This window comes from Mya arenaria, chromosome 1 (genome assembly GCF_026914265.1).
Source record: "Mya arenaria isolate MELC-2E11 chromosome 1, ASM2691426v1".
Taxonomy (NCBI): Eukaryota; Metazoa; Mollusca; class Bivalvia; order Myida; family Myidae; genus Mya; species Mya arenaria.
Genome location: NC_069122.1, coordinates 7602147 through 7629731, shown reverse-complemented (window position 1 = coordinate 7629731; position 27585 = coordinate 7602147). Strand labels below are relative to the sequence as shown.

Here is a 27585-nt window from a genome sequence, read left to right as displayed (position 1 = left end):
CGGAATTTGACGATATTTCTCATCAAAACGTGCATTATTATACAGCGTATTGGCTCAGCCTCCACGCTTTGGCTCAAGCTCCCTGGCTTTTGGCTCCAGCTCAACTCAGAAAAAGAGTATAAACATGCTTATTCCGGTGAACAGGCGGTCATTTTTATTCCCGACAAATAAAAGCACTCGATAATACTGGCTTCTTGAGTGAAATTCAGCTGAAAAAGTGGTGAAAATGTTCTACTTTCGTTTGTAAACATACATGTGTTTGATGTAAGAATCGGCCTTATAACATTTACCAAATAACCGAAGTACGTGTGAAGATTAAACATATTTATATGGTACTGCATTCCCCGATTTCTCAAATAAGCCCTCATAATTGTGATATTAGATAAAATAACGAGTAATACTTACGCTTTATGATGATGTCCGTTCTTTTGCTCTAGCTCGGAAGTGTCATTGGCTCTTTTTGTATATACATCTCCTAAAAGAGCTTGAGCCATTGTTTCGCATCCGTGAATAAAAGGGAGTCGCTCATGCTTTTGTGAAATGCACTGACGACTAGAACCCATCAACAAATGTTGATATATGCTCAAATACTGTCTTTAAAGTCCACGACTGTGTATAGCATAAGAATGAGCCAATTGTTGCGTAAATATCAGCTAACCAGTGATACAAGCCTACGTGCTGACTTAAGATCAGATCGCAGATTTTCATATTTCCATTCGAAAATGAATGTTTTATGGCTAAAAACGTTACTAACGATTTAAGTAAAATGCATAAAACATCAATTTTTGAACTAAACTATGAAAATCTGCTATTTGATCTTTTTTTTAGTCTCGTACCACTGGTTTCCATGCATTTTCGCACTAATTGGCTCGTTCCAAGACAAAAAATAAAAATGTTGTGAAAACGTTCAATCTGTGAGAGTGCAGCTTTAAAGGTTAAGTTGTCCTCATGTTTGTGAATAAGTCCATGTGAGTGTGAGGTGTTGTGGAAGGTTTTCTAATTTTTCCTTTACTGTACCCAGTGTAGGATCAGGATTTGACGTTGGAGGGGCTTAACCTTTTGACTTGCACCCTCCCTCAGTGCTGAAATGCAATTGGTTCAAATTTTTGGCATGGGGTTTTGGGTACTCCTCACAGAAAGTTAACAATATCTAGTCCGAAATGGTGCATATTGGGACGTATTTCACTACTTTAAAAAAAAAGTAAACTTGGATGAAATAAGGGGGGGGGGGGGGAGGGTGCCCCCAACCATTATTCCCATTGCTACAATAAAGTCATATTGCATAATTAAGGCAGTTATTTCCGCATCAGGTGCGCCCCCTAATTTCCATTACTACAAGTCATGTGCCATAATAATTTAGGCAATAACTTCCGCATTAGGTACGCCCCCTAATTTCCATTACTGCAATGAAGTCACATGCCATAATTTAGGCAATATCTTCCTTCCTATACAATTTAGCCATATATGATACACGATACAATTACTTCACTTCCTTAATCTCCTTACTATGCTAATAAACAATTACTTCTGCCAATAACAATGAACCCATTTTCAACTTCAATTTGTAATAACTACAAAGTATTATGCTATTCTTCACATTTAACTTCCCTTTCTTATAAATAAACTATTTGCTTTATCTTTCCGTTGTTCTTAGTTACCAAAAAGTCATACGCCTTATTTTACAAAATTGCCTACCTTTCTTCCAATTAAACTTTGCTGTTTTCACTAAATTACTGCATTTCGTTTAAAGGGGCTGTGTCACAGATTGGCACAAAAAAACGTTTGTTTCTGTAACGAATCTCAGAACAATTATCTAATAGAATGTGTTACGCTTTGATATCATAATTGTAAAAAAAGGTACCAAAATGTAATTTTTTTTTGTCGGAGACCGGGTTCGAACCCGCGTTGCCAAAAGTGAAGTCCAGCGTCTTACTCACTGAGTTATTAAGGCTCATTCTAATCGGGAGACATAATTAAGCTATACACCTACTTCGGTAATATCACGTGATAGCACCGACTAGCCAATCACGCATAAGGAATGAATTCTACCTGGTAGACATACCCAGTAATCTTTTTTAATGGAAAAATACGAAATAACTGCTAAACTTATATAAATTGTTAACTATTTGGTACTTCAGTTAGTAAGTTTCAATGCATTGTGCACATCGATGCCAAGTTTATGTAACTTTTCAACAATTTTCTTTTGTTTTCGCTATTTTATCATCTGTGAGACAGCCCCTTTAAGCTTTCCTATTTGCAATAACTTCGTGTTGTTACTACCCTTCCTTAAAAATATAACTTCATTTGCATGATGATTATTAAACATGATAACATTATTAATGACGTAATCTTTATCAGAAGTTTCATGAGTAAGTGAGGCATCTGCATGCTGACTTGAAAGCTATTAGGCATCTGCACGGTCATTTTTTTGAGCTGTGAGGCATCTGCGTGCTCACTTTTGAGAGCTGTAAGGCATCTGCGTACTCATTTTTGAGAGCTGTGAGGCATCTGTGTGCTCACTTTTGAGAGCTGTAAGGCATCTGCTGGCTCACTTTTGAGAGCTGTGAGGCATCTGCGTGTACACTTTTGAGAGCAGTGAGGCATTTGTGTGCTCAATTTTGAGAGCTGTGAAGTAATGCGTGCTCACTTTTGATAGCTGTGAGTCATCTGCATGCTTGCGTTCGAAAGCTGGGAGGCATCTTTACGCTCATTTTTGAAGGCTTAGCACTTAGGTAAGCTAAGCGGCATCTGCATGGTAGCTTAAAACAGCATGGTAACATTGTTAAGTTGGAAAAACTTTTGTGAGAATCTACATTCGTCAAAATAAGTTTGATGAGGGCCTAATTGTACATCAAATTGAAAATGCATGAAGGAAAGGGTTATAGTTAATATTAATAGTCTTCCTCAGTAACTGATACTTAGTTAATCATTGTTACTTCAATCAAAGATATTTTAAGGGTGCAAAAAACAAACAAACTCAAATATATAATTATTTACTATCATAGCGCATTTAACAATAAAAAGTCAATAATCATTACAAAGATGAAGTTTAAATTCAAAATTGCACATTCTCTGAAAATACTAGATCTAATATTTTATTCTATCCTTACCGGTGGTATATAGAATTTTATCAGTGAGATTTAATTGATATTGAACTGTTTTAAAACACTGAAGTAACATTTTGATATCCAAAATCAGAGCACATCAAGCTTGAACAAAAGTTCAATTACGCCACCTCATTTTGAATGAGTTTAAGCATAAGATATAAATTGTTTATTTCAGTGAGAAATAAAACATATTTCATCTCTTGAACACCAAAAAAATATTTCTTTCAGTGTTCAAATAACATAATTCTTAAGTGTCATCATAAATACAGATGAAATAAATCAATAAGCTTGAATATTACTAATCTACAACAGTAATCCTGAACCAGGTTGCCTTTCGAAGTTGAGATATATTTAAGAACAACATTAAAACCAAAAATCAGTCAAAACCATACATGCACAATAAAACATGTTGATAATCAAAGCACAATTTTAGAATATGTAAATGAAATCCATGTGTAGGAATAGATTTTTGCGAAATAACAAGTATCAAAAGTTTTCAATCAATGAGCTTAACATATTTTTTACAAGCAATGAGATTCCTAACAGCTATTAAAAAAATGTGCACCACAATTTTTATACAGGTAAAAAATCATACTGGTGGAAAAAAGAAACTGTGCTTGAAAACAAATCTCTCTGAATTTGTTTGAAAACATTTGATAGGTTTGTTTTCTTTATCCCCTTTATCTTACATATCAATGCACATTTTAAACAGAAGGGGGTTCTCGCTATTTGCCAATTTTCAGAAAAAAACTTCTGTGAGAAAGTTTTCAGCCCACTTACTTTATTCTGCAAGTATATTTATAAGCACAGAAGGAAATTGAACATTCAATGCAAAGTATATTTATCACAAACATTCAAAGTATCCTTAGGAAAATTCCATTTTAACACACAACACACCCCAGGAAGGCAAAATAAAGAAATTCATGGGGAAGGTTCAACATTTTTACGTTAAATAAACATCTAAAGGAAGGCGATCGCTTTTGATTATGACTCTCTGGGGTGGACGGCATGTTTAAATGGAATAGCACTTATATATTTAGGATAAAACTACAACAGATCATGATATCATTAAAGTTCCTAAAATAAAGTTTTTGCAATCACATTTTTCAGATAACTTCACTGACTATCTTTAATAATAAGACAAAACACAAGAAAACATGCACACTTGTTGAATTGATATTCACCATCTGATAAGACAAAATAGATGAAATGTAAAATCAAGTGTTTGTGAAATATTCCAACCAAAACATGCAATACACCTGCAGGTTGATGCACTTTAATTCACCTTGGATATATGAGATATGGGTTTGTTGGCATTTGTTTGAAAAAAAAGAATATTGTAAATAGTGTAGTATTTAGATTTGACCTAGTAACCTAGTTTTTAACCCTAAGTTAACCCAGTTTCAAACAAAAAAAACTAGATTTTATCAAGGCAAACATTCTGATTAAGCTTAATGAAGATTGAACCCAAAATATTGCAAATACAAAGCCTCTAGAGTGTTCACAAGGTTTTCTAAGACTTGACCTAGTGACCTAGTTCTTGACCCCATATGACTTGGTTGCAAACAAATCCATGATTTCAATTTTATGAAGATTGTAGTGGATATATTTCCTGTTTGTTCCCAAGATATCTCTAATATTTGACCTTATGACCTAGTTTTTGATCCAATGTAGCCCACTTTAAAAGTCTATCAAAATAACATCAAGTGGATCATTCTGACCAAAGATTGAATAACATCTGAGCAAGATTTTACCTAGTAACCTAGTTTCTGACCTTATGTCGAACAGTTTCAAACTAGTCAATGATTTCATCAAGGAAAACATTCTAAAAAAGTTCTATGTATATTGGACAAGATATACTGTCTCTGGTATGTTTCTAATATTTTTTTCTACAATTTGACTTAGTGACCTAGTTTTGTTCACATGTGACCCAGTTTTAATTTTTTTTACCAAGAGCTCATCAAGGGGAAACATTTTGAGTAAGTTTGATGAATAGTGAACCAAAGATAAGATTTGACCTTGTGACCTAGGTTTGACCCTATGTGACCCAATTTTACAAGCTGTTGAAACTTTAACAAATGGAACATAATGACTATTTTTTTATATAATCTAACCAATCCCTAACAAGAAAAGGTTTTGATGATACCGTTCCAGACGACAAAAATAGATTTGACTCTAAGTGACCTATATTTTGATTACATTTGGCCCAGTTTTAAATTTGTCCGAAAAAACATCACAAGAAACCTTCTGATTAATTTTTCATGAAGATTGAACCAAATATAAAGTCACTTGTGTGTTCCAAAGATTTTTGACCTAGTGACCTATTTTATTACCATAAGTGACATGTGTTTACAAGCAGTCAAGACTTCATCAAGGGGAACATTCTCAACAGGTTTGAACATTATCTGACCAATTTTTACCAGATAAGATATGGCAAAAAAAGTGTGACAGACAGACGGAAGGCATTAACAATATCCCCCTCCTAAAACCTGTTGTTTGGTTGGTGATAATGATCAGCTGATAAATACACACAAATATTGAACAATATCCTAGGCGGTATCAAAAGTACTGAGATTTAACTCTGATTAAAAAGTTGAAATAACTTGAAAATGATTATAGCCAAACATTGAAACAGGTATATCCATATATTATTTCAATACTACAATTTCAATCTATAAGCTTAAACATTCATGAACCATAAACATGAAATATACATATTCAGGATACAATCATTTTATCAATCAATCTCCAAATGTCAAGAGTCTATCTCCTAGAAATGGTTATCCAAACCTCATCACTCGGATGGGTAACAAGGCCATGTACGGGGGTGATCACCTGACCTTCAACAAGCTTGACCTTGAATTTGCGGAGAATCGTAACCATGGCAACAGTTACTTCTGCATAGGCAAATCGGTAGCCAGGACATTTTCGTTTACCCGCGAAACCAAATGGAACGAAGGATAGATGGTGGAGATGTTTCTTTTCTGGGGCAAAGCGGTCGGGGTCAAACCTTAAAATAAATACAAAATATGAGTGAATGTAAGGAATTAAGAAAAATATACATACGGTGGTCTATATCAGTTTTTACTTTAAATTATACATAATACATAAGACATCATCTACTGTGAAATCATTAATGTTCGTGGGCATGAAATTTCGTGGTTTGCCGAAAAAAAACAATTTCGTGGGTACTTGAATTCGTGGATTTTCATTTTTGAAAAAAAATCGAAGATGCGATCGTCCTAGATCTTCTGCATAATATCCACGCGCTGGCCCGTGATTTCCGTCTTCTACGTCACTCGCTTTATGACACTCGCTAATGTGGTACGACATGCCAATTAGTGCATAAACCCATGTCACTTATCGACTTAATTGGGAATAAATGTAATAAAAGAAGATGTACCCTGATCATAAATACAGATAGGGGAAGCCATTGAATGCCAATTAAGAATTTTGCAAACTGTGAAAACGCCGAAAAGGTGCGTATATTGTCACGTTCGGTGGTTAGTAACCTTCAATATACTAGTAATCGATTAATTATTTTATTAAATAAAAAAATCGAGTATGGACACTCATCACGCACATCTTGTAAACTTGCAGATTTTCATTAACAGCACACGTTTAAACACGTGCTTATAACTGTCATTTGCTGCATAAAACACATTTAATTGATTTGGTTCATTATTTGTTAAAAGCAGTTATAATATATTAACAGAATAATGATCGTAAGTTATACAGTGAGACAGGTTTTAACACTGTATACTGCGACCTCTGTAAAGAATATACTATGTACGTAACAAGGCAATTGAAAAAGTGAATAAAGGGTTTATATTTCGTGGGATCTTGAATTCGTGGATCACCCAACCCACGAAAACCACGAACATTAATGCCCCACGAACATTAATGATTTCACAGTATATCAGTTTTTATTTCAAATTATACATAATCTGTATCAGTTTTTACTTCAAATTATACATAATCTATATTACATAATCTATATCAGGTTTTACTGTACTTCAAATTATACACAATCTATATCTGATTTTAATTTAAATTATACCCAATCTATATCAGTTTTTACTGTAAATTATACATAATCTAATCTATATCAGTTTTTACTTTAAATTTCATAACATAATAGTTGACATTGATCAAGGATAATAAGACAAAAATATCCTGGTATCAAGGTTATTCCTGACCTTAATCATCATTATAATGAACTCTTTATGCTTATAAATATGCTTGTCAATGGATAACTTCAACATTTACCCATTTACCCTCAGCAAATTGTATAAAACCCGTTTGGTCCAAGTTATCCAAAAGGTTTGACTGATCACTATTTATTCAATAACAAAAATTGTTTGTTTAGGGTAACCTTCCCAAAATTTTTAGGTAGGGTAGGTAGGGATTGTTTTTTGTTTTTTTTTTCAAAATCTGTCTTAAGTTCAAAGTGTTTCCTTGCACATGGCAGTCTTTCCTACATTATTGTCATTGCCTGACTTTGTTTTATCATATAAACAATAATTCTGATTAAAATCTGCTTTTATCCACCCTTCGTAACTCTCTTTTCGCTAACGAATATTTTTTTTGCTCAGAAACAGAAAAAAATAGTTAGGGTTGGCGCATTTTTATAGGTAGGGTCAGGTTACCCCAAACAGACATATTTTTTTTTTAGTCCTAACTAGTAGTTACTAACTACTACCCAAATGTCTAAGTCAGTCAAATAACCAAACGATAACTTGTAGACATTCTATCAAAAATTTATGCAATTGGCTGCTGAGCTTTAATGCTGGTATTATTGTACATGTGCAAGAGCTTAAAAAATTGATGCCTGATTCAATAAGATATCTTAGTCATAAACAGGCAGAATCTATGCAATAAATGTCCCTCAATACTTTAATTGAAACAGAGTCACACGAACAACGGAGTTACGCAAACAACGGAGTCGCACATAGAAAGCTAAGTTCTTAAACCCTACCATCTTTATTGAAATGTGGAGCCCAGATGCCTTCTGAATTCATAGCTTACAGTTTTATATAGAGACAAAAGCTTACATAATACTACATTACAAACCTAATATTACAGCTACTCTAATATTAATGATAAATACTAGATGTAATCTAAATTAATGTGCTATCTTACCATAGAGGGTAAGACCAAATATTGGGACATCATGATTATCAATTGATACTTAGGGTGACTTGGAAACAGAAGTAAAACTATGTGACTCGGATACAGAAGTACAAATATGTGACTCGGAAACAGAAGTAAAAATATGGGACTCGGAAACAGAAGTAAAAATATGTGACTTGGAAACAGAAGTAAAAATATGTGACTTGGAAACAGAAGTAAAAATATGTGACTCGGAAACAGAAGTAAAAATATGTGACTCGGATACAGAAGTAAAAATATGTGACTTGGAAACAGAAGAAAAAATATGTGACTCAGAAACAGAAGTAAAAATATGTGACTCGGAAACAGAAGTAAAAATATGTGACTCGGAAACAGAAGTAAAAATATGTGACTCGGAAACAGAAGTAAAAATATGTGACTCGGAAACAGAAGTAAAAATATGTGACTCGGAAACAGAAGTAAAAATATAACTTGTAAATCTAATCAAGCCTACAGTAATACTTACAGTCAAAAAAAAAATATTTTAAAATATATCCCATTTACAATCAACTTGAAGAATTAAGGATTTGGAAAATTGATCGTTACAATATGACTGTGAATGAGATGGCCCCCTATGAATTTATATAAATGATTTTTTCATAAATTGTGGACATACTTCTCTGGTTCTGGGAAGACTTTCTCATTATAGCTGGCAACCCCCAGGGCGTGAATCACTGGAGTCTGCAAAAAAACATTACAAAGATGACCTTGTAAATTGAGTTTAGTCTGGAAGGGTTCACGTTTTCTATGATCTAACATTAAATAAAATCATTCTTTGTATAATAATCATTCTTTGTAAAATGTGAAGAAAATTGCTTGTTTAAATGATGTTTCTCTTCATAATTAAAATTAAAATGGGACAGAAAAAACTCTTTCTTTGATGAAAAAGTGTTATAGTAAAATGAATGAACACCATATAATTAATACCATTTTAATTAAACAACTACACTATATATATGAAATAAAAGAAATGTTGCCCTCTAGGATAGCATAACTTCTTGTTGCTTGAGTAACAATGTGTGTATACTACGTGATAAATTACGTCATATTTTGCTTAAAATGAAGACTCAAATCAAAGATAACTTTTCTTTTACTACACCATTTGAAATGAAACAAAGGGCAGTTTATGCCGCTTAAGGAGTTTGATAGGGTGATTTGTTTCATCAAACACTTTGACAAACCTGTTTCCAGCCATATTGTGAAAAGGCTTGTCAAAGTGTTAAAAACTCAACTCTCAATCAAATTCAAATGGTAAAAAAACAAATGTGGGGTTCAGTAAGTGGCGTAGACTGCGCCATGTTCTATTTAAAATGGTGAATAAATAGTGAAGTTTTCTTTGTTTAAAGTCTTCCTTCAAAGCAAAGTATTGCCTTCCAACGTAGCATTTATGACGCAATTTATCACATGGTATACACACACTGTGTAAAGATACATCAGACTCTATTCAAAGCCACTTTAAGTGATACCATCCCAGTGATCAACCAACTAACATTCCCTATTTATTGCTTACATTTTTGGGGATAATATGCCCGCCAAGCTCAGAGTCGTGGTCCTGGTAGCGGGCAGCATACGGGCCAATAACGGCACAGCGCAGTGTTTCATCTATAACCTGACTCAGATAGCTGGAAACAGAAATATGGCATTGTTATAGTGTTCACGCAAAATGTGACTAAATCTATTAAATATACAGTGAAAGTAAGTGAACTTAACTTGAATTACAACACGAGTAGCAATGAACATATTAAATTGGAACATCCTTAATAATATACATTTAGTGCATTATAAATGCTGCATTATAAATGCTATGCCTAATATATTACAGGAATAATCAGTATTAACCATAAAATAGTTGTTAAGACATTGGAAGTAAATCAGAAAAAAAACTCATACTGCGCTGGTAATTAATGATGAAAGTCTAGACCATGTAACATTACAACATAAATTTTTACATGAGTTACCGGCACTGGGAAAATACTGTCCAAATCACTGCAGCAAGGAAAATTGTTGCTTTTATTTATCAAAACCATAAAATGCTGAGTCATAATATCAATATCATCTATGTGCTGGTCCATGAGAATGTAGTATCAGTCAACAAAAGGGCTTACAGCAGCACAAAGCGGTGTTTTATCAGTCACTTGAACCAGGCATGTATTTATTGATTATCTGTAAACTATCTTTTATTTGTCATTTTCCTCTCTAAATTATCCCACTGGTCATATATTTTTATCACAAAATACTTTATTTTTATTGACAATATTGACAATAAAACACTTAACATTTTGAAGTCTTTTATCATATCAGGTAAAACAGGAATTATGTAAGGACGAATGTTAGAACTTGCAAACCATGGTATAAACTGACCATTTTGATTCCATTTTCTCTTCTTTAAAAATGAACCCTTTGTAACTAACGTTTTAATCAAGGCTACATGAAGCAAATATTTCTAGATATATAATAATGCAGCCAAAATGCAAATTTGATGAGTTTGTACATGCTTGAGAATACTTTTTCTCCCACCTCAGATAAGTAGATCCAAAAATTTAACCATGCTAGAAATTCTTATCTTGCCCACGGGTGAATATAAAATGCCTGTATGGAACTCCCTTTTAATGGTCACCACATTGTAATTACCTCCCTTGTTGAAGACTGTCGTCTGTAGCATCATGGAAATCTTGTCTTGTGGCAATATTTAGAACGCTAAATAATTATTCCTCGCTTCAAATGTCACCATAAAACAGTTTTCACACACCTTTTAAGAAATAATGCTTCACTCTCCTTACAAATACATGTATTTAAAGACCAATGTGACTATTAACATAATCTGAATCACTGCGCGCATATTCATGACAACCACCAAGTATCGCATATTCATACGCAATTATTTTCACTAAGCACAAAAGAGTTCCAGCAAAAAATACATTTTTACTTAATTTTGTTAAACTGAGGTGGGAGAAAAAGCATCTACCATAGCCACTCATGTAAAATAGGTTCATCCCAACCCTCGCGCAGGCTGTTTTGCAAAAACTCGGTAAACCTCGTTTCCACAAAACACACTATGCTCGGGTCGGAATTAACCTGTCTTATACTCTCGGCCATGGAAGATACTTATAATCATTGATCACATTCAATATCAGATAATGGACTGTAAATATTTGGTCCCATTCCTAAATATTTGGTCCGATTCCTAACAGTTAATTTCACCCATCTACTCACACAAGGTCATTCATGGTTGAAAAGTCTACATCATCATTTCCCAGCTTCTCCTTGATCTCCTTGTAGACTTTCTCCTGGATATCCTGATGGCTTCCAAGGAAGTAGAATGCCCATGACAACACTGTGGACAGAAAGTCAACTTTCATGTAGAAATATAGAATGATATAAATTTTAAAATGCATGAAGTACTTTAAAGTGTTCTTTTGTGTGCAAATTTTTTTTAAAGTTTTTATTGCAATATTTTGTGTTGAACTTTCTTGGAAAGGTTTAAATGTGTGATGATAAGTTGTTATGGAATTACTTGGAAAGGTTTAAATGTGTGATAATAAGTTGTTATGAATTGCTTCCATTGACAGGGCAGAAAGGGCATACAATTATTGCAATATTTTGTGTTGAACTTTCTTGGAAAGGTTTAAATGTGTGATAATAAGTTGTTATGAATTGCTTCCATAGACAGGGCAGAAAGGGCATACAATTATTGCAATATTTTGTGTTGAACTTTCTTGGAAAGGTTTAAATGTGTGATAATAAGTTGTTATGAAACCCTTCCATAGACAGGGCAGAAAGGGCATACAATTATTGCAATATTTTGTGTTGAACTTTCTTGGAAAGGTTTAAATGTGTGATGATAAGTTGTTATGAATCCCTTCCATAGACAGGGCAGAAAGGGCATACAATTATTGCAATATTTTGTGTTGAACTTTCTTGGAAAGGTTTAAATGTGTGATGATAAGTTGTTATGAATCCCTTCCATAGACAGGGCAGAAAGGGCATACAATTATTGCAATATTTTGTGTTGAACTTTCTTGGAAAGGTTTAAATGTGTGATGATAAGTTGTTATGAATTGCTTCCATTGTCAGGGCGGAAAGGGCATACAATTATTGCAATATTTTGTGTTGAACTTTCTTGGAAAGGTTTAAATGTGTGATGATAAGTTGTTATGAATTGCTTCCATTGTCAGGGCGGAAAGGGCATACAATTATTGCAATATTTTGTGTTGAACTTTCTTGGAAAGGTTTAAATGTGTGATGATAAGTTGTTATGAATTGCTTCCATTGTCAGGGCGGAAAGGGCATACAATTATTGCAATATTTTGTGTTGAACTTTCTTGGAAAGGTTTAAATGTGTGATGATAAGTTGTTATGAATTGCTTCCATTGACAGGGCGGAAAGGGCATACAATTATTTAACAAAATTTAATATATGCATTGCCACCGACTCTGAATATTAGCAAAATACATCTTTTACAAAAACAAAACTATCTACATTATATATACATGTACTGGCTAATTGTACATTTATTAATTAATTAATGCACTCATGCACGATACTGAAACCTTCAATGGCTCAGAGCAAAACTATGGTATCTGCATATATATAATATAGAAACATCTACCATAGTATTGCATTGAGCAATAGAAACATGATACAAATTTCTTTCATGCTATACGATGAAATATGGGGTTTAAACAGTGAAATAACAACAGTTAAAATATCAAATTTGATATTTTCACTGCAAAATAAGGAGTGAAAATATTAACTTTCATAACTACTTTTAAATGCCTTTGTAGTTACTTGCCTTAATCAAAACAGAACACTGGACTTTGAACCAATAAATGTTGTCAAAAACTTCGCCACTCATGAAAATATGTTTTTCTATGACACTTGTGAAATAAAATACGATCTTACACTGAAATAAACAAATATCCTCTATGTATACATGTAAATCATAATCTCAATAAAAGAATGTTTCTTACAATTCCCTGAAGTGTGGAACCCTCCAATCACATAGGCAAGAGCGTCACAGGAGATCACTTCATCATTGTCTCCATCAAGCAACACGTCCAGAAATAGTTCCTCTCCATGTTCTGGGGGATGAGCTCGGCGGTGTTTCACTATCTCGTTTGTGAGGGCAAACATCTTCTTCTTACCTATAATGAATATATATTTCATCAAATATATATTTCATCAGAGTAGCAAAACAGATGTTTGGTGCTGGGTCTCTGTTTAAATAAGATACTGTATGACCGGTTGTCTGGTTAGCTCACACACTTCTCACCATGGCCAGCAGGGTTTCGATTCCACCCCTGGGCGCATGTGATTTGGTTTGTGGTCACCAAGGCATACAATTGACTTTTCTCCAGGTACACCGGTTTCCCCCACAACACAAAACCACACTCACACGAAACATTGTGCCAATGAGAGTTACTTACTATAAGTTATCATTATTTCTTCACAACCATAGTAAAATATATAATGTTGAAACTAATAAGATATCTTATCTAACCTTACAATGCTTAAGAGTACCAGGGGACACCCATACAGTTACGTGCATAATCTAAACTATGAACGATCGTCAATACTTTTTTAGAAACACAATTAATGCCAAAAACAGGGTTATGCCTGAAAGTTTACATTTCAAAGCCTTGCAATCTTTTTTTGTTTGTTGATAACTCCACATTAAAATAGAAGCCATTGATTACTAAATGAAAACCATTCTGTACGTACCCTCTTGCAGAGTTTTTTCCCGGATGTCTGTAGGAGGCTCTTTGAGTCTTAGCTCCAATTCACTCCAAACCTAGAAAACAAACAGTTTATGATATAAGCATATATAAATGTGTCACCTGTTGGAAGTGCCAATAATTTTTCTAGTAAAAATTGGTCAAACTCATTCCCTTTAAAAGAAGAGCATGGTACAAATAACACATAAAAATATCCCGTGAAGGTACTTAAGTTTGAACGATTTAGGCCAAATTGCTGTTCTAGGATCCTTAAATTAGGATCAATTTTTAATCCATAGCATTTCCACAACTTTAGTGAAAACCAAGCAAATCATTAAGCTCACCATACCTGATCATAAATGTGTTTAAACTCTACTACTTTCTTGTCATCCTTCATATATTTGCCATACAAGGAGAGGAGCACAGCCTTCAGTGTAAACATGGTCATGTACTCCGTCACGGGAATGTGGTCCTCTTTCACAAGACCGTCCCACTTCTTGACCAGCTCATCGGCTATCTGTTCATAAATAAGGCCAAATAAAAAACATAATTAGTTCCTGGCCATCATCACATTCATCATTCTTCTTTACATCTTGCTTCAAATTTCAAATCCATGAAATAACTTTTCATTCCACATAATAAATAAGTTGACTTAAATATTTGGTCAATAATGATCCTATCTTTAAATTTTAAGGTTTTAAAGTGAATGTTTTGGACTATCTGCTAAGTACTTATTTATGAATCAACATCCTTTTATTGGCAAATGGTCAATTTCCAATGGTTCCATAGCTGAAATCAAAAAGTATTTCCTGAAGCACTTACAGTAGTGATGTCAGCACAGTCTCTCCTGGCAATTTGCAAGCGGATATAATTAACAAGGCTGTTAACATACCTCCTGGAAGTCAAGGAAGTATTTTTTGGTCGCCTCATGAGTAAAGACTGTGTCATAGTGACGTCTACGTGCACGCCCCTCCTGACCGTTTGCGTATTGGATACACTTCATGCCGATCAAAGGCTCGAATAGCCTAAACGGCTCAACTGGGGAGATATAAAGTTTACATTACCAGTACATCATTAGTTAAAGAGAATAAAAGCAATAAATACATTTCAATATACCCGGTAAAAGAGGGTGAGGGTAGTTTAGCTGTATAGGAGTCTGCGTCTCATCTAAGACATTAAGGGTTTGATCCCCGACGGGGGTCCTTTCTCGTGCCCTCTCAAAAGGACCCCAGTACTGGTTTCTACCCAGGAAGCAGACTCAAGAGTGATTCATAATTCAGCTAATATAAGTAAGTATAAATTGCTTAAAGTGACACTCTGATTCAAAATCAATACATACACATGCATAACAAACATAAATTTTGACTGATAAACCTTTAACTACTTACTAAATAATGCATTTATGGAAAATATTAGTTACTGATAACAAGATCGTAACAGTGTATTTAATAGCAGAAAGCGCAAGAATATGAAATGATTGGTGAATGCTAAAAGATTTACTGTGGTCTTCAATAGTTTTGTAAGGTAGAAATACCGTGTTTTATGCTCATTTCTTTCAAATTCAACTCGGTATCCTTCATAAGAACCATTGTTTTCGACATTTATTCATCATTTTTGGAAAATTAAAACAATATCATTAATTGTGATAAATCTTATTTGGGAGTAAGAGTGCATCTTTAAATTTAGAGATATTATAGTCACAAATCAGGCATAACAGGAATTTGAAACAGAGCACATATCAATTTACCTATGTTTACCATTGATAGAATAATGACTTCACAAATTAAACTTAAGGTCATCAAATCGGCCCAATGAGATATTGGGGTAAAATAAAACACAGAAAAATTGTTATTTCTACTGACAGTTTTGAAAAGTTTTTTTAAGGTGTTTAATATTCACCTGGTCTGTCAAAGACATTTGTGTGCTGCTTAAACAGGTCCTCCTCACAGATGGAGACGGTGTAAGTAGGTCCCCACCAGAATGAGGCTACAGGACCATAGTCTTCGTGAAGCTGCATGAGAAACTCGTGCAGACTGCCAGCACGTGCAATATCTCCCAAGTTGCCATCTCTGTAACAACAACAAACTAATGGCTGATCTCAAAAAAAAATAATTATTACACAAATCATGCCTTTCCATCACTCTGTACTGCAACGTGAAATGCTTTGAGCTTTCCATTTGCTGTATTCAGCTGCATAAAAGTTCTGCTTCTGGGCCAGTATTCGTAAAACATTTAAAGTCATTTCCTAACTCATTAATAAGACAATTTCCTAATATTAGTATCTATTTGGTCATAAATGAAATAAAAAGTTAAGAATTTCCAAAATACATCATTTTCATTGACCTTATTCTTTAATGTTAAAAACAATTTGACTATGAAAATTTAAAGAAATTGACATAAAAGTAAGGAAATCTTCTTCTGCTTCTGGGCAGGTATTCATATAACATTTTAAGCCATTTCTGAACTTAGGTCAATTTCCTAATATTTTCATAGTCAACTGTAACAAAAACTGAAAGACTAGTGTTTTTAACATAAAAGTATGTGTATTACATTAAACTTATTAAAATAAAGTATTTGACATATTTAATTATGTTATTATATCATATGAACAGTGTGATGCTTAACTTAGGAAAACAGAGTTAAGATTAAGTTAAAGGGACTGTACACCAGATTGGCACCCAAGAAAGTTTTTTTTCTATAAAGAATCTCAGGACAATTATCTAATAGAATGTGTTACGCTTTGATATCATAATTGTAAAAAAAAACGTACCAAAATGTGAAAAAAAAATTGTGTCGGAGACCGGGTTCGAACCCGTGTTGCCAAAATTGCAGTCCAGCTTCGTATCAACTGAGCTACAATGGCTTACTCTAATTGGATGACATAATTAAGCTATACACCTACCTGGGTAATATCACGTGATAACACCGACCAGCCAATCACGCATAAGAAATGAATTCTACCTGGTAGACATACCCAGTAATCTTTTTTAATGGAAAAAATACGAAATAACTTCTAAACTTAAATAAATTGTAAACTATGAGGTACTTCAGTTAGTAAGTTTCAATGCATTGTACACATCGATGCCAAGTTTATGTCAGTTTTCAACAATGTTCTTTTTTTTTCGCTATTTTATCATACAGAGTACAGCCCCTTTAAGAAATAACTCAATATGTTTTATGATTACCAGCTGAGAAGTATAAAGTTTGGTACAAATGTAGTAAAGTAAAGATCTAGTTATTAATGCAGTAAAACTCTTTAAAAATACAAGGTTGATGCCCAAACCTTTTTATTTTTTTATTTTAATGCATTATCACTTTTAATGCATTTGACTTGATCAAAACAATCTAAAAACGTATGATTAAGGTACAGATGAAAAATATGAGCAATGGGGCTTTTTAAACTGTAGATTTCATGGCCATGCAGCTATTAATAAAAAAACATTAATACAGGTTGATATTTAAATACAGGTTGATATTTTTTCATCTGAACTTTAAAGCTGCACTCTCACAGATTGAAGTTTGACAACTTTTTCATTTCTTGTCTTGGAACGAGCCATTTTTTGCAAAACACAAATGATATAAGACTGCTGACAAAAAAATACAGTTCAAAAATTAATTTTTTATGCAGTTTTCTTAAACCGTTAGTAACGGTTTTAACCATAAAGCATTAGTTTTGAACGGAAATATGCAAATCTGCAATCTGATCTTTTGTCAGCAAACTTTTATCATTGGTTTGCAGATAACTTACGCAAATTAATTTACGCAAATATTTGCTCTTTCCAAGACAAAAAAAATAAAAAAAGTTGTAAAAACAGTAAATCTGTGGGAGTGCAGCTTTAATCATATGCTTCTTTTTGTTTTGATCATTAAAGTCAAATGAATTATATAATGATAATGCATTAAAATTAAAAAAAAAATGCATCAAACTATATTGCGCAACTTTTAATGCATGATTGTGAATTTAGACATTATCATGTAATTTATGCATGCAAATGAAAGGAATGAATTAAAGGACTTAGAAGCAAAGAAAACTTACTCCTTGTTCACAGGGTCTAATCCAGGCACAGTTGATGGGCTTTTAGAACTCTGAAAAGCAGAATTTAAACAAATAATGAATTGATACTGTACAGAATGAGGCATATGGTTATTCTGCAGAAGTAGTGCCAGGAGGAAATTAATCGTATCATAGAAAAATAAAGTCTTAGATCTACATGTCTTGCAGGGGCTAGACACCAGATGGTCCAAAATTTGGCAAATACAGTACACTATCATGTTGCTGTCTAATCTGTGTTTCCCCGTTTACAATGGAGCATGGTTTCCAAGATTTCATACCTGCTTGTGCGTATAGATAAATGTACCGACACTATTTTATAATTTACTGGCATCTACATGGTAGACAACCCCAGTAAATTTTGATTTGAAAAATGTGCAAAAACTGGGAAAAAGCATGTGTCGAAAGCAAAGTAATACATCAGTAAGTAATATTCAATGTGTTGTACACACTGATGTCAATTTTATGAAAGTTTCTGACTTTTTTTTTCTTGCAGATGTATCATTATGGTGTCTAGCCCTTTTAATACCATTTCATATGCAGTCAGATGGTATGTTTATTCTTGAGGAAAAAGCAAACTTCATGGCACGACCTTGCTTACTTTAATTTTAGCAGAAAGGAGAAATTTGAAAAATAATGTAACTGCTGTTGATCAATATAATTATGTTAAGAATATGACATTTATCATGCAGAATAAATGATCTATCTTCCACCAGGGATTTGTATTAAACTTGTGTACACCCAATCTAGAGCCATATTTCCATTGAAGATGTGCACATCAGTACCAGTCACAATGACGCTATATTTGTAGACACAAATAATTTGTGTGCAACCAGGGGCAAGCAGCCAGATTGGCCATTATACATTTGGGGTAAGGCAAGACACAGCAAAAAAAAAAACTGACATGCAAAAAATCTATCAGACACTATTACTTATTTTATAACTTCAAACTACAATATCTATGGCAGCTTTTTTTTAGCCTTCCATTTTTCCTCTCATAATTAAATTCCCAAATTCGATTTCACACTCTTTCCTAAGAGAAAAAATGCCTGTTTATTTCAAATATCTTGTGAGGATGCAGACATTGAGCATTATTGTTCTTTAAATATAAAAAAGAATAATTGAACAAACTTTCCGTTTTTTTTTTTTATTTACACAGATGAATGTTCACAATACTGTATGCAGGGAAGAACCAGCAGTCTGGTTAGGCCTAAAAAAACATTTGGTTCGGGTCACTCGACCCTACCTACGACATAGGCGCCGACCCTACCATTTTGGTTCAAGCCCTTGACTAGATGCATTTTTTCTTTCTGGTTTAATGTAGTGGTGTAAGAAATAAAAGACAGAAGTGATCGGCCTCGGCTTAAAGCCATCAACGTAGTCCATATAAACAGCCACTTCAGAGTCTTTGACAATTTTTTATTTGGTGGCTCTACGCGTCCATATCCCACTTGTTGTTTTCCTAGCCAAGAATGACAGATCCCAGCGCTATGTATATTGAGTGGAAAGTTAACGGGCACCTGCTAGATGGTTTCAAAATGGCGATGCTTTATTGACGAAGTTGATCTATTAATGAAACTAATAACTTGTGTTTCATTAAAAACTTATATGTAATAAGTAAAAGGTATTGGCTTAAATAATTAAAGTGTAACTTTTATGTTTTTATTTAACAGTGAAGTGTTTAGTATTGTGGAGTAACAGTTGAAGAATATATTTAACATTGATATGGAATAGTCAACATGTGGGGTTTAGGGAACAAAATAAATATCCAAATGTAAAAAAGTTCCCTAAATGCACATTATTGTGGCTACCATTATCGTTATGCACCAGTCAATTGTAACCACGGCCGCCCCAGGTTGGGGGAATAGTGGGGACTTTGACTTTCGGTCCAGCCAAGCCCAGGCAAAGTCTCCGCCCTGCGGGAACAAACTACTAGTGAAACCCCCGCCAAATGCCCCCGCACCCAAAGGACTCAAGATAAGGCACATTTCTAGCTATATTTGGCGTGTAGACTAGCTACAATAATGAGCGATCAGGGATACTTTTTTTATTATTTTGACATTTCTTATGTATCCCTGTAACGCTACAACTCTCTACCATTTAACAATGGGCGAAATGATATACTGTAATAATATGCATTGATGTTGAATAATAATGACAATGTTGTTCAATTTTTATCCGACAGTGATCTGAACTGGATTTAATATGTCATTAGAGTTGTTATTTTCACATTAATATATTATGGGTCACGAATACCGTTATACATGTACACAACTAGTCAGATTTGTCCCAGATTTACTGATATCGGGATACTTGATAAACAATCGGCACTTGTAAGTGTTTTATGATAACTTAACATGTTTTTTGGGCATACTGACATAACTAAATACGTGTTTAATAGTAGGCAATAATATTTTCGTAGAAATTTGAATTTATAACGGAGATAATTTCAAAAGGACCGCTTGCTACTTTTTGCTGGGATGGTGGACGTCACGAGTCTGCCATATTAAAAAAAAAATCATCAAAAGACTCGTTGACGGCCATTTAGGTGGACTAGCGTGTAGACAAAACCACCGCATCCACCCGGCACTGTGGGGCCACATGGAATTGACTGGTGCATTAATGGATGAGCTTGAGTGTGCACTGGTAATTAGATGACATTATTTGACATACTTTTACTGCACTGTGAACTTAAACACCAGTCTTTGAAATAACTAGTCATAACATACATTACGTACGAACTACGTGACTTGTTCACTATAAAAAGTAAAAACGCAAAATATGCGAAAACTTGGAATTTTAAGAACCAATAATACATATTAATTACCGGGTATAAATAAATGACAGCGCCTATAAGTCCAAGAACAAACACTACTGCAAATATTGCAAACGCTAACATGCTTGACAAGTTTGCCAAACTGTGTTATAAAAAGTAGAAATTAAAAACAACGTATATGTGTCAATTTTTTGGACGGACGTTTCTAATCGGTGCCTTGAAATAAATTTCTGTCGTTGAAATCAGTTCGGAATATGACAGACGCTTGTTAGATACAATATCAAACAAACGCTTGGAAATGGAATCAACTGATTTGTCAGCTGAAAAGGGTATTCTTTATTTAAAATACTTTTATTTCTTCTTGAAAGTTTTCTTTATTTGTAATTCCAAACATGATTGAACCAATTGTTGCATGAAACAGTATATAGTTTTAGATACTTAACATAACATTCAGAGGTCTAGTCCTGGCATCCATCAGTCCATGACTCAGAACATTTTCATTATTATTATTATTATTATACCACATTTACATAGCACTCTTTTCATATGGCACATACGTTCAAAAGTGCTTTACATTTCTATACATTTTATAAATACAGGCATACAGCTTAAAAAGAGCATCAATCGTATTATACAAGTTGAGCATAAAACAATCATTTAAAAAAAATAAAAATAAAAAATATTCATATAAGACATAAAATCAAACATATTATCACAAACCAAGTAAAATATCCTTATATAAAAACAACAACAATGACAAGCTTTGGCATAGATGTGTCAGATATACGAAATCATCAGTTACCATATATTTTCAAAAAGAAAATGAGTTTTCAGAGATCTTTTAAAAGAGTCTAAAGTGTTTGAGTTCCGTATTCCCAGTGGAAGCGCATTCCACAACTTTGGAGCAGCATTTGCATAGCAACGATCACCATATGTAACAGTACGGGATCTTGGTATCACAAGAGTAAGAGTGTCACTTTGGGATCTCAAAACACGCTGTGGTCTATGTATCTTTAACATGTTTTTAATGTAGCAAGGCAATTGATCATTTAAGGCTTTATAGGTATGTGTCAGTATTTTAAAATCAATCCGGTATTGCACAGGAAGCCAGTGAAGTTCCTTTAAAACTGGTGTGATGTGGTTGAATCGAGGAGTCTTTGTAATGATACGAGCTGCCGTGTTTTGGACGATTTGAAGTTTGTTCAAGGATGTGTTAGGTAGGCCATGGAGCAGGGAGTTGCAGTAGTCAAGTCTGGATGTTACAAGAGAGTTCACAAGGGTCTTAGTTGCATCACTGGTTAGATATTGTCTTATGTGGCCTACTTGTCATAATTGAGCATAGCAAGATCTACAAACAGTATTCACGTGTTGCTCCATGTCCATTTTGGAATCCAGGAAAGCCCCTAGGTTTCTTACGCAAGATGTTGGTTTTATCTCGGAATTGCCCATCTTTATAGTCAAGTCCATGATACAATCTGCATTGCGCTTGGAGCTAAACAGTATAAGTTCTGTTTTGTTCGCATTTAATTTAAGCATATTGTGGTGCATCCAGGAGACAATATCATTGAGACAGGCTTCTACTTGCCGCACAGCTTCAACTTGTGTAATCTCGTCTGCAGGTTCAAATGATAAGTATAACTGAGAGTCATCAGCGTAGATTCATGTCAGTATATAGTCAAAGAATAGCTTTATATCATTTTTTTTTGCTTTTTTAGTTGATGTATTAATTATTGGCAGACTTTACAGAGAAATGGGTATCAAGCTTAAGGTATATTCCACTAGAGTGTGGATAAATCACGTGTAATGCTTATTTTAAAACTAAGCTCTTTGATATAAAAAACTCTTCAAATAAAGATTAAATCAGTGTTATGTAAATTCAATCTTACCATTCAATTCAGAGCCAGAGGAGAAGCCAATGCGCCTTTCCCTTCACATGATCTGTAAACGACATCTGCCGCCTGATGCACAGAAGTGGGACCAGGACAAAATGTAAGGAGTTGCTGAACTTTGTAATCAAATAGTTAGGAAGATCAGGAATGTCTTTCTCTCGTATTTAACCAGGTTGAGATTTTTTTTATTTATTTATTTAAATAAAGTTTTAATAACAAAGGAAGATCTAGGGTTATCAGTAATGTCTTATTTATTAAAGTATTATCAGTATAAGGAAGATCTAGGGTTATCAGTAATGTCTTATTTATTAAAGTATTATCAGTATAAGGAAGATCTAGGGTTATCAGTAATGTCTTATTTATTAAAGTATTATCAGTATAAGGAAGATCTAGGGTTATCAGTAATGTCTTATTTATTAAAGTATTATCAGTATAAGGAAGATCTAGGGTTATCAGTTATGTCTTATTTATTAAAGTATTATCAGTATAAGGAAGATCTAGGGTTATCAGTTATGTCTTATTTATTAAAGTATTATCAGTATAAGGAAGATCTAGGGTTATCAGTTATGTCTTATTTATTAAAGTATTATCAGTATAAGGAAGATCTAGGGTTATCAGTTATGTCTTATTTATTAAAGTATTATCAGTATAAGGAAGATCTAGGGTTATCAGTTATGTCTTATTTATTAAAGTATTATCAGTATAAGGAAGATCTAGGGTTATCAGTAATGTCTTATTTATTAAAGTATTATCAGTATAAGTAACAATAATTTACTTATTTTGCCTTTAACTTATTTGATGAAGGACTTGACATAGAAAAAATCTTTTTGGTATGAATTAACCTGGGAGTATGATTCAAATTAATCCCAGCAGATGTAATAAACTAGTATATAAATCAATTTGCTATTTTTTTATCTTTTTATTACATATGTATCTTTTAAAGAGGGAAAATACTATTGCATGTAATTGATTTATTCATGCTTAGCAGAATCTGATGAGCCGCTTAAATTAGGTAACATTTTGTATGGACATTCAGGTATTGAGACAAAACAATTATTCTGCTGAATGTTGGTAAAAACTGTATTATCAATATGAAACCTCCTTTGATATAGCAGTTTTAAGAAAAGTGCTCAAAGAAGAAAAAAAAATACTTAGAGCCAACTAGTTGTTGTATATCTATGATACGCTTCTTCTAGAAAAGACTCCTCTGTTATAAACTTAAAAAAAATTTACGTTTGTTTTAATATGTTTTGTTTTTTCTAATAACACATAAGGCATGGTATTTATTCCAGAATTGAGGCATTGAACAAGATAACACATGTGAGACTGGACAGAGAAAGGATCCCGGAGATAGACAGCCTGGAATTACTGGGAAAGGCTTGTACCAACCTTTATCTGCAGTCGGTATGATCTACTTACTTCTTCATTAACAATTTTGTTTAATAGTATCATTAAGATCTTTCGTAAACATATTAACCCAAAAGGTTGTGCATATATAAAAAATGTCCTATGTAAAAGAATAGACCCCAAAAAGACTCTTGTGTGTCTGTTAGGGCATGCCTGTCTAATAGGACTTAAAACCGTTTCTGCATAATTGCCGTATTTTACCATTTTAATTATTATTTCAGAACCTGATTGAGCGAATAGAGAACCTGGATTGCCTTGTAAATCTGACGTTCATCTCCCTAGCCAACAATCGCATCAGGCGGATAGAGAACCTGCAAAGATTACAGAAACTACTGTTCCTAGATGTGTCTGAAAATCAGATATCACAAGTGGAAAAATGTGAGTATTAATTTGTCAGAAAACCAGATATTTCTTTGTGCATTTAAATTTAAAAATGGCACTCAAATTAAGATGTAATTCCTGCAAGAACATTTTTAACTTGTATTTATTAATAAACTGGATATCAGTTTTAATAATTTAATTTGGTGTATTGTCATATGTGTTTCATTTGTGTTTGTCAATTTACCCTCTAAGGATTATAAAGTGGGTTATTCAGATTGTTCACTTAAAATGTCCTGGTATCTTCTAATGCATCCATTCATGTCACCAGCATCCATTTACGAAATCTGTTAAGTGTATTATATAAACTTCAAATGTTTTATTTCTTTGCTTTTGGCATTCATGTTTAGAACTCCTATTATAAACATGTGTATGCTCTGTTTTAGGTGATGTACCACCAAGTGTTATCATTCTTAACTTGAAAGGCAATCCATGCACAAGTTATCCAAACTATAGGTAAGTTTAAAAAGCCTGCCAAACTGACTACTGACTATTCAAGTTCCTTTGAAGTGAAACTATTTAAAAATTAATGTGACACCGAGCTGCCCCAAATTGAATATTCATAACTGTTAAAAGAAATGATGAGTGTAGAACTGAGACATACCTGTAAAATGTTCATTGTCTCAAGCAATAATATCAGAGTTAAGGATTGTTCTCAACATTTGGGAATACAAATTATGCAATTTATAAAATGAGCATTTCTTTTGCCACTTACAGAAAACACATATCTATTCAGTTCAGAGTGAAAATCTTACCTATTCTCTGAATGGTTTATATCTACTTCCACATCTGGTCCATGTAGACCATTCACACAGACAAACTCCTGCACCTATACCAGCTAGACCTGTGCGAGTTGACATAATACTTTCAGATTTGAGGCTGAAATTTGTGCTCTAATTCTGTGATATCTTTCCCTGTAGACAGAAGATGATTGCAGACTTTCCGCAGCTTCGTCAGCTGGACTTGTGTGAGTTAACAAATGCGGACAAAAGAGAAGCAGGCCTAGATGCTCCAAGTGACAGTGATGAAGATGATGATGATGATGAGGAAGAGGAGGATGAGCAGGAAAGACCAGAGCCAGATAATGGCCATTCTAAACATGGTAGGTGAAAAGTTTTTGCTGTAGTTCTCCATTAAGTGTAGTGATTATATTGCACTCAATTTCCTTCAAGGTGTTTGGTTTCTTGTCTGGGTGCAAGTATGATGGTGCATATATGCAGCATTCCATAATGCTATACCTGTTAGTGTTACCTTGAGCTTTAAAGCTTCACTCTCACAGATTTACCATTTTTACAACTTTTTTATTTTTTGTCTTGGAAAGAGCAAATTTTTGCGTAAATATCTGCAAACCAATGATATTATATTGCTGACAAAAGATCAGATAGCAGATTTTTATATTTCCGTTCGAAAATAAATGTTTCATGGCTTAAACCATTTCTAACCGTTTAAGAAATAGGCATAAAACATCAATTTTTGAACTTGTATATAAAAATCTGCGTTTTAATTTTTTGTCAACAGTCTTATATAACTGCCTTCTATGGATTTTCGCAAAAATTGGCTCTTTCCAAGACAAAAAATAAAAAAGTTGTCAAAACGTTCAATCTGTGAGAGTGCAGCTTTAAAGCAGACTGAGACATGTGGGTATAGGATGCAACCTGTCGTCTTTATGAATACTCTATGTGCACAAAATTGCAGCATTGCATAATGATAGAACTCGTAAGAGTGACCTTGAACTTTGAGGTAGGGTTGTGGGTCTTGCCTGCTTCTCATTGCCTTTATACAATGAACTTTTGCCATCTTCTTTCAAAATCCCTCTGTGCATGACAAAGTTACAGCCTGGACATGGAAAACTTGAAGTACCCACGCATTGATAGACCTACAAACAAATTGACGGACAGTGCAATTATAATATGCCCACCTTTCAGGGCATACAAATCAATATTTTCTACATTGTTTTTTTCCAGAAGTAGGAATTCAATATACTTCTTAAGACAAGTAATTTAGGTGCTAGAACTCTTTTGTATTCTTTCAGAAAGTTTCCCTGCGCTGACTGCTGGCATTATGCTGCGATCTCAACGTCGCGCTGAGGATTTACTGTGCGAACACAAACTACACACATCACAACTAGATGAGTTACGAATAAGCTGGAATGTGCCTCCGAGCGCACGAACTGCTCGAGCATCAATACCAGATTAAAGACCCTTGCTGAAACTTGTTATCTGTATTTCTATGTTAACTGTTGTATATAATTACATTTCAATTTATTGAATAGACTGATTAAATTCAATTCTTTTTTGAATAATGTACTTAACTCACCATCTCAGATATATCTTAGTAAAGAAATTCAAGGGTTATAACAACATTGTAATATATCCTTGTGTCAGTTGTTATGTCAACTTATTTTTGTTGAACATTAATGAATATAGCTGACTCTACTGCAGTTATTCATATCAAATACTAAATTGACTGTAGCTAAACATCAAGGAAAAAATCCCTTCTATGAATTTACAGGGTTTTATGAGTAGACTTGACCCATAATTAAACTTAGCAAACATATATACAAAGACAAACATTCTGACCAAGTTTCACTAGGATTGACAAGAAAATGTGACCTCTAGTTGCTCTTTAAGTGTTCTCCATTATTTTTTTAATACTTGACCTACTGGCTCATATTTTAGCTCACCAGATCTATAACCATAAAGTCATATCACACCTCCAACATGAATGACGCAACGCCATTGGCCCAGAACTGGTTATGCATTGCAAGTTGATCAAAGTAAAAAGTTGTCAACGTGATATACGCTTTGCTCTCACCCAATATGGTTTCCTTTGCCCAGTATATCACATATTGGGGTCACCTACAAACCCTGTAACTTATAATATTGCTCAAATAGATTGGATAGAAATTCCCTTCAATAAATTTACAGGGTTTTATGAGTAGACTTGACCCATTATTGAACTTAGCCAAGATATATATAGACACACTTTCTGACCAAGTTTCACTAGGATTGACAAGAAAATGTGACCTCTAGTTTCTCTTTAGTGTTCACAATTATTTCTTAATACTTGACCTATTGACCTACATTTGAGC

At 33.7% G+C, this 27585-nt stretch overlaps 2 protein-coding genes across 2 annotated transcripts; one reads left to right on the top strand and one right to left on the bottom strand.

Moving 5' to 3' along the window:
- Positions 1–2980: 2980 nt before the first annotated feature.
- Positions 2981–21026, bottom strand: LOC128235177 (cytochrome P450 20A1-like). Its single transcript, XM_052949924.1, has 11 exons — positions 20872–21026; positions 18030–18079; positions 15893–16062; positions 14886–15031; positions 14343–14510; positions 14001–14070; positions 13250–13423; positions 11493–11613; positions 9790–9901; positions 8896–8960; positions 2981–6117 (listed from the first exon to the last, which is right to left on the bottom strand). Exons 1-11 carry the CDS (start codon positions 20941–20943, stop codon positions 5871–5873), a joined length of 1395 nt encoding a protein of 464 aa, XP_052805884.1. The 5' UTR covers positions 20944–21026; the 3' UTR covers positions 2981–5870.
- A 48-nt stretch (positions 21027–21074) lies between these two features.
- On the top strand, positions 21075–26917 carry LOC128235168 (leucine-rich repeat-containing protein 46-like). The gene is made up of 7 exons (XM_052949913.1): positions 21075–21149; positions 22719–22809; positions 24002–24113; positions 24338–24494; positions 24881–24950; positions 25415–25596; positions 26527–26917. The coding sequence occupies exons 1-7, from the start codon at positions 21119–21121 to the stop codon at positions 26688–26690; spliced, it is 807 nt and encodes a 268-aa protein (XP_052805873.1). The 5' UTR covers positions 21075–21118; the 3' UTR covers positions 26691–26917.
- The last annotated feature ends 668 nt before the right edge of the window (positions 26918–27585 follow it).

Bases quoted from the DNA above. Each gene is read 5' to 3' on its own strand.
- LOC128235177 (XM_052949924.1), bottom strand. From the start codon at position 20,943: ATGTTAGCGTTTGCAATATTTGCAGTAGTGTTTGTTCTTGGACTTATA. The intron at 18,080-20,871 runs GTAATTAATATG...TCTGCTTTTCAG, and splicing joins CTGTCATTTATTTATACCCG to AGTTCTAAAAGCCCATCAAC. The intron at 8,961-9,789 runs GTAAGCAATAAA...GTTTTTTTGCAG, and splicing joins GGCATATTATCCCCAAAAAT to ACTCCAGTGATTCACGCCCT.
- LOC128235168 (XM_052949913.1), top strand. From the start codon at position 21,119: ATGGAATCAACTGATTTGTCAGCTGAAAAGG. The intron at 21,150-22,718 runs GTATTCTTTATT...CATTCAATTCAG, and splicing joins TGATTTGTCAGCTGAAAAGG to AGCCAGAGGAGAAGCCAATG. The intron at 24,951-25,414 runs GTAAGTTTAAAA...CTTTCCCTGTAG, and splicing joins ACAAGTTATCCAAACTATAG to ACAGAAGATGATTGCAGACT.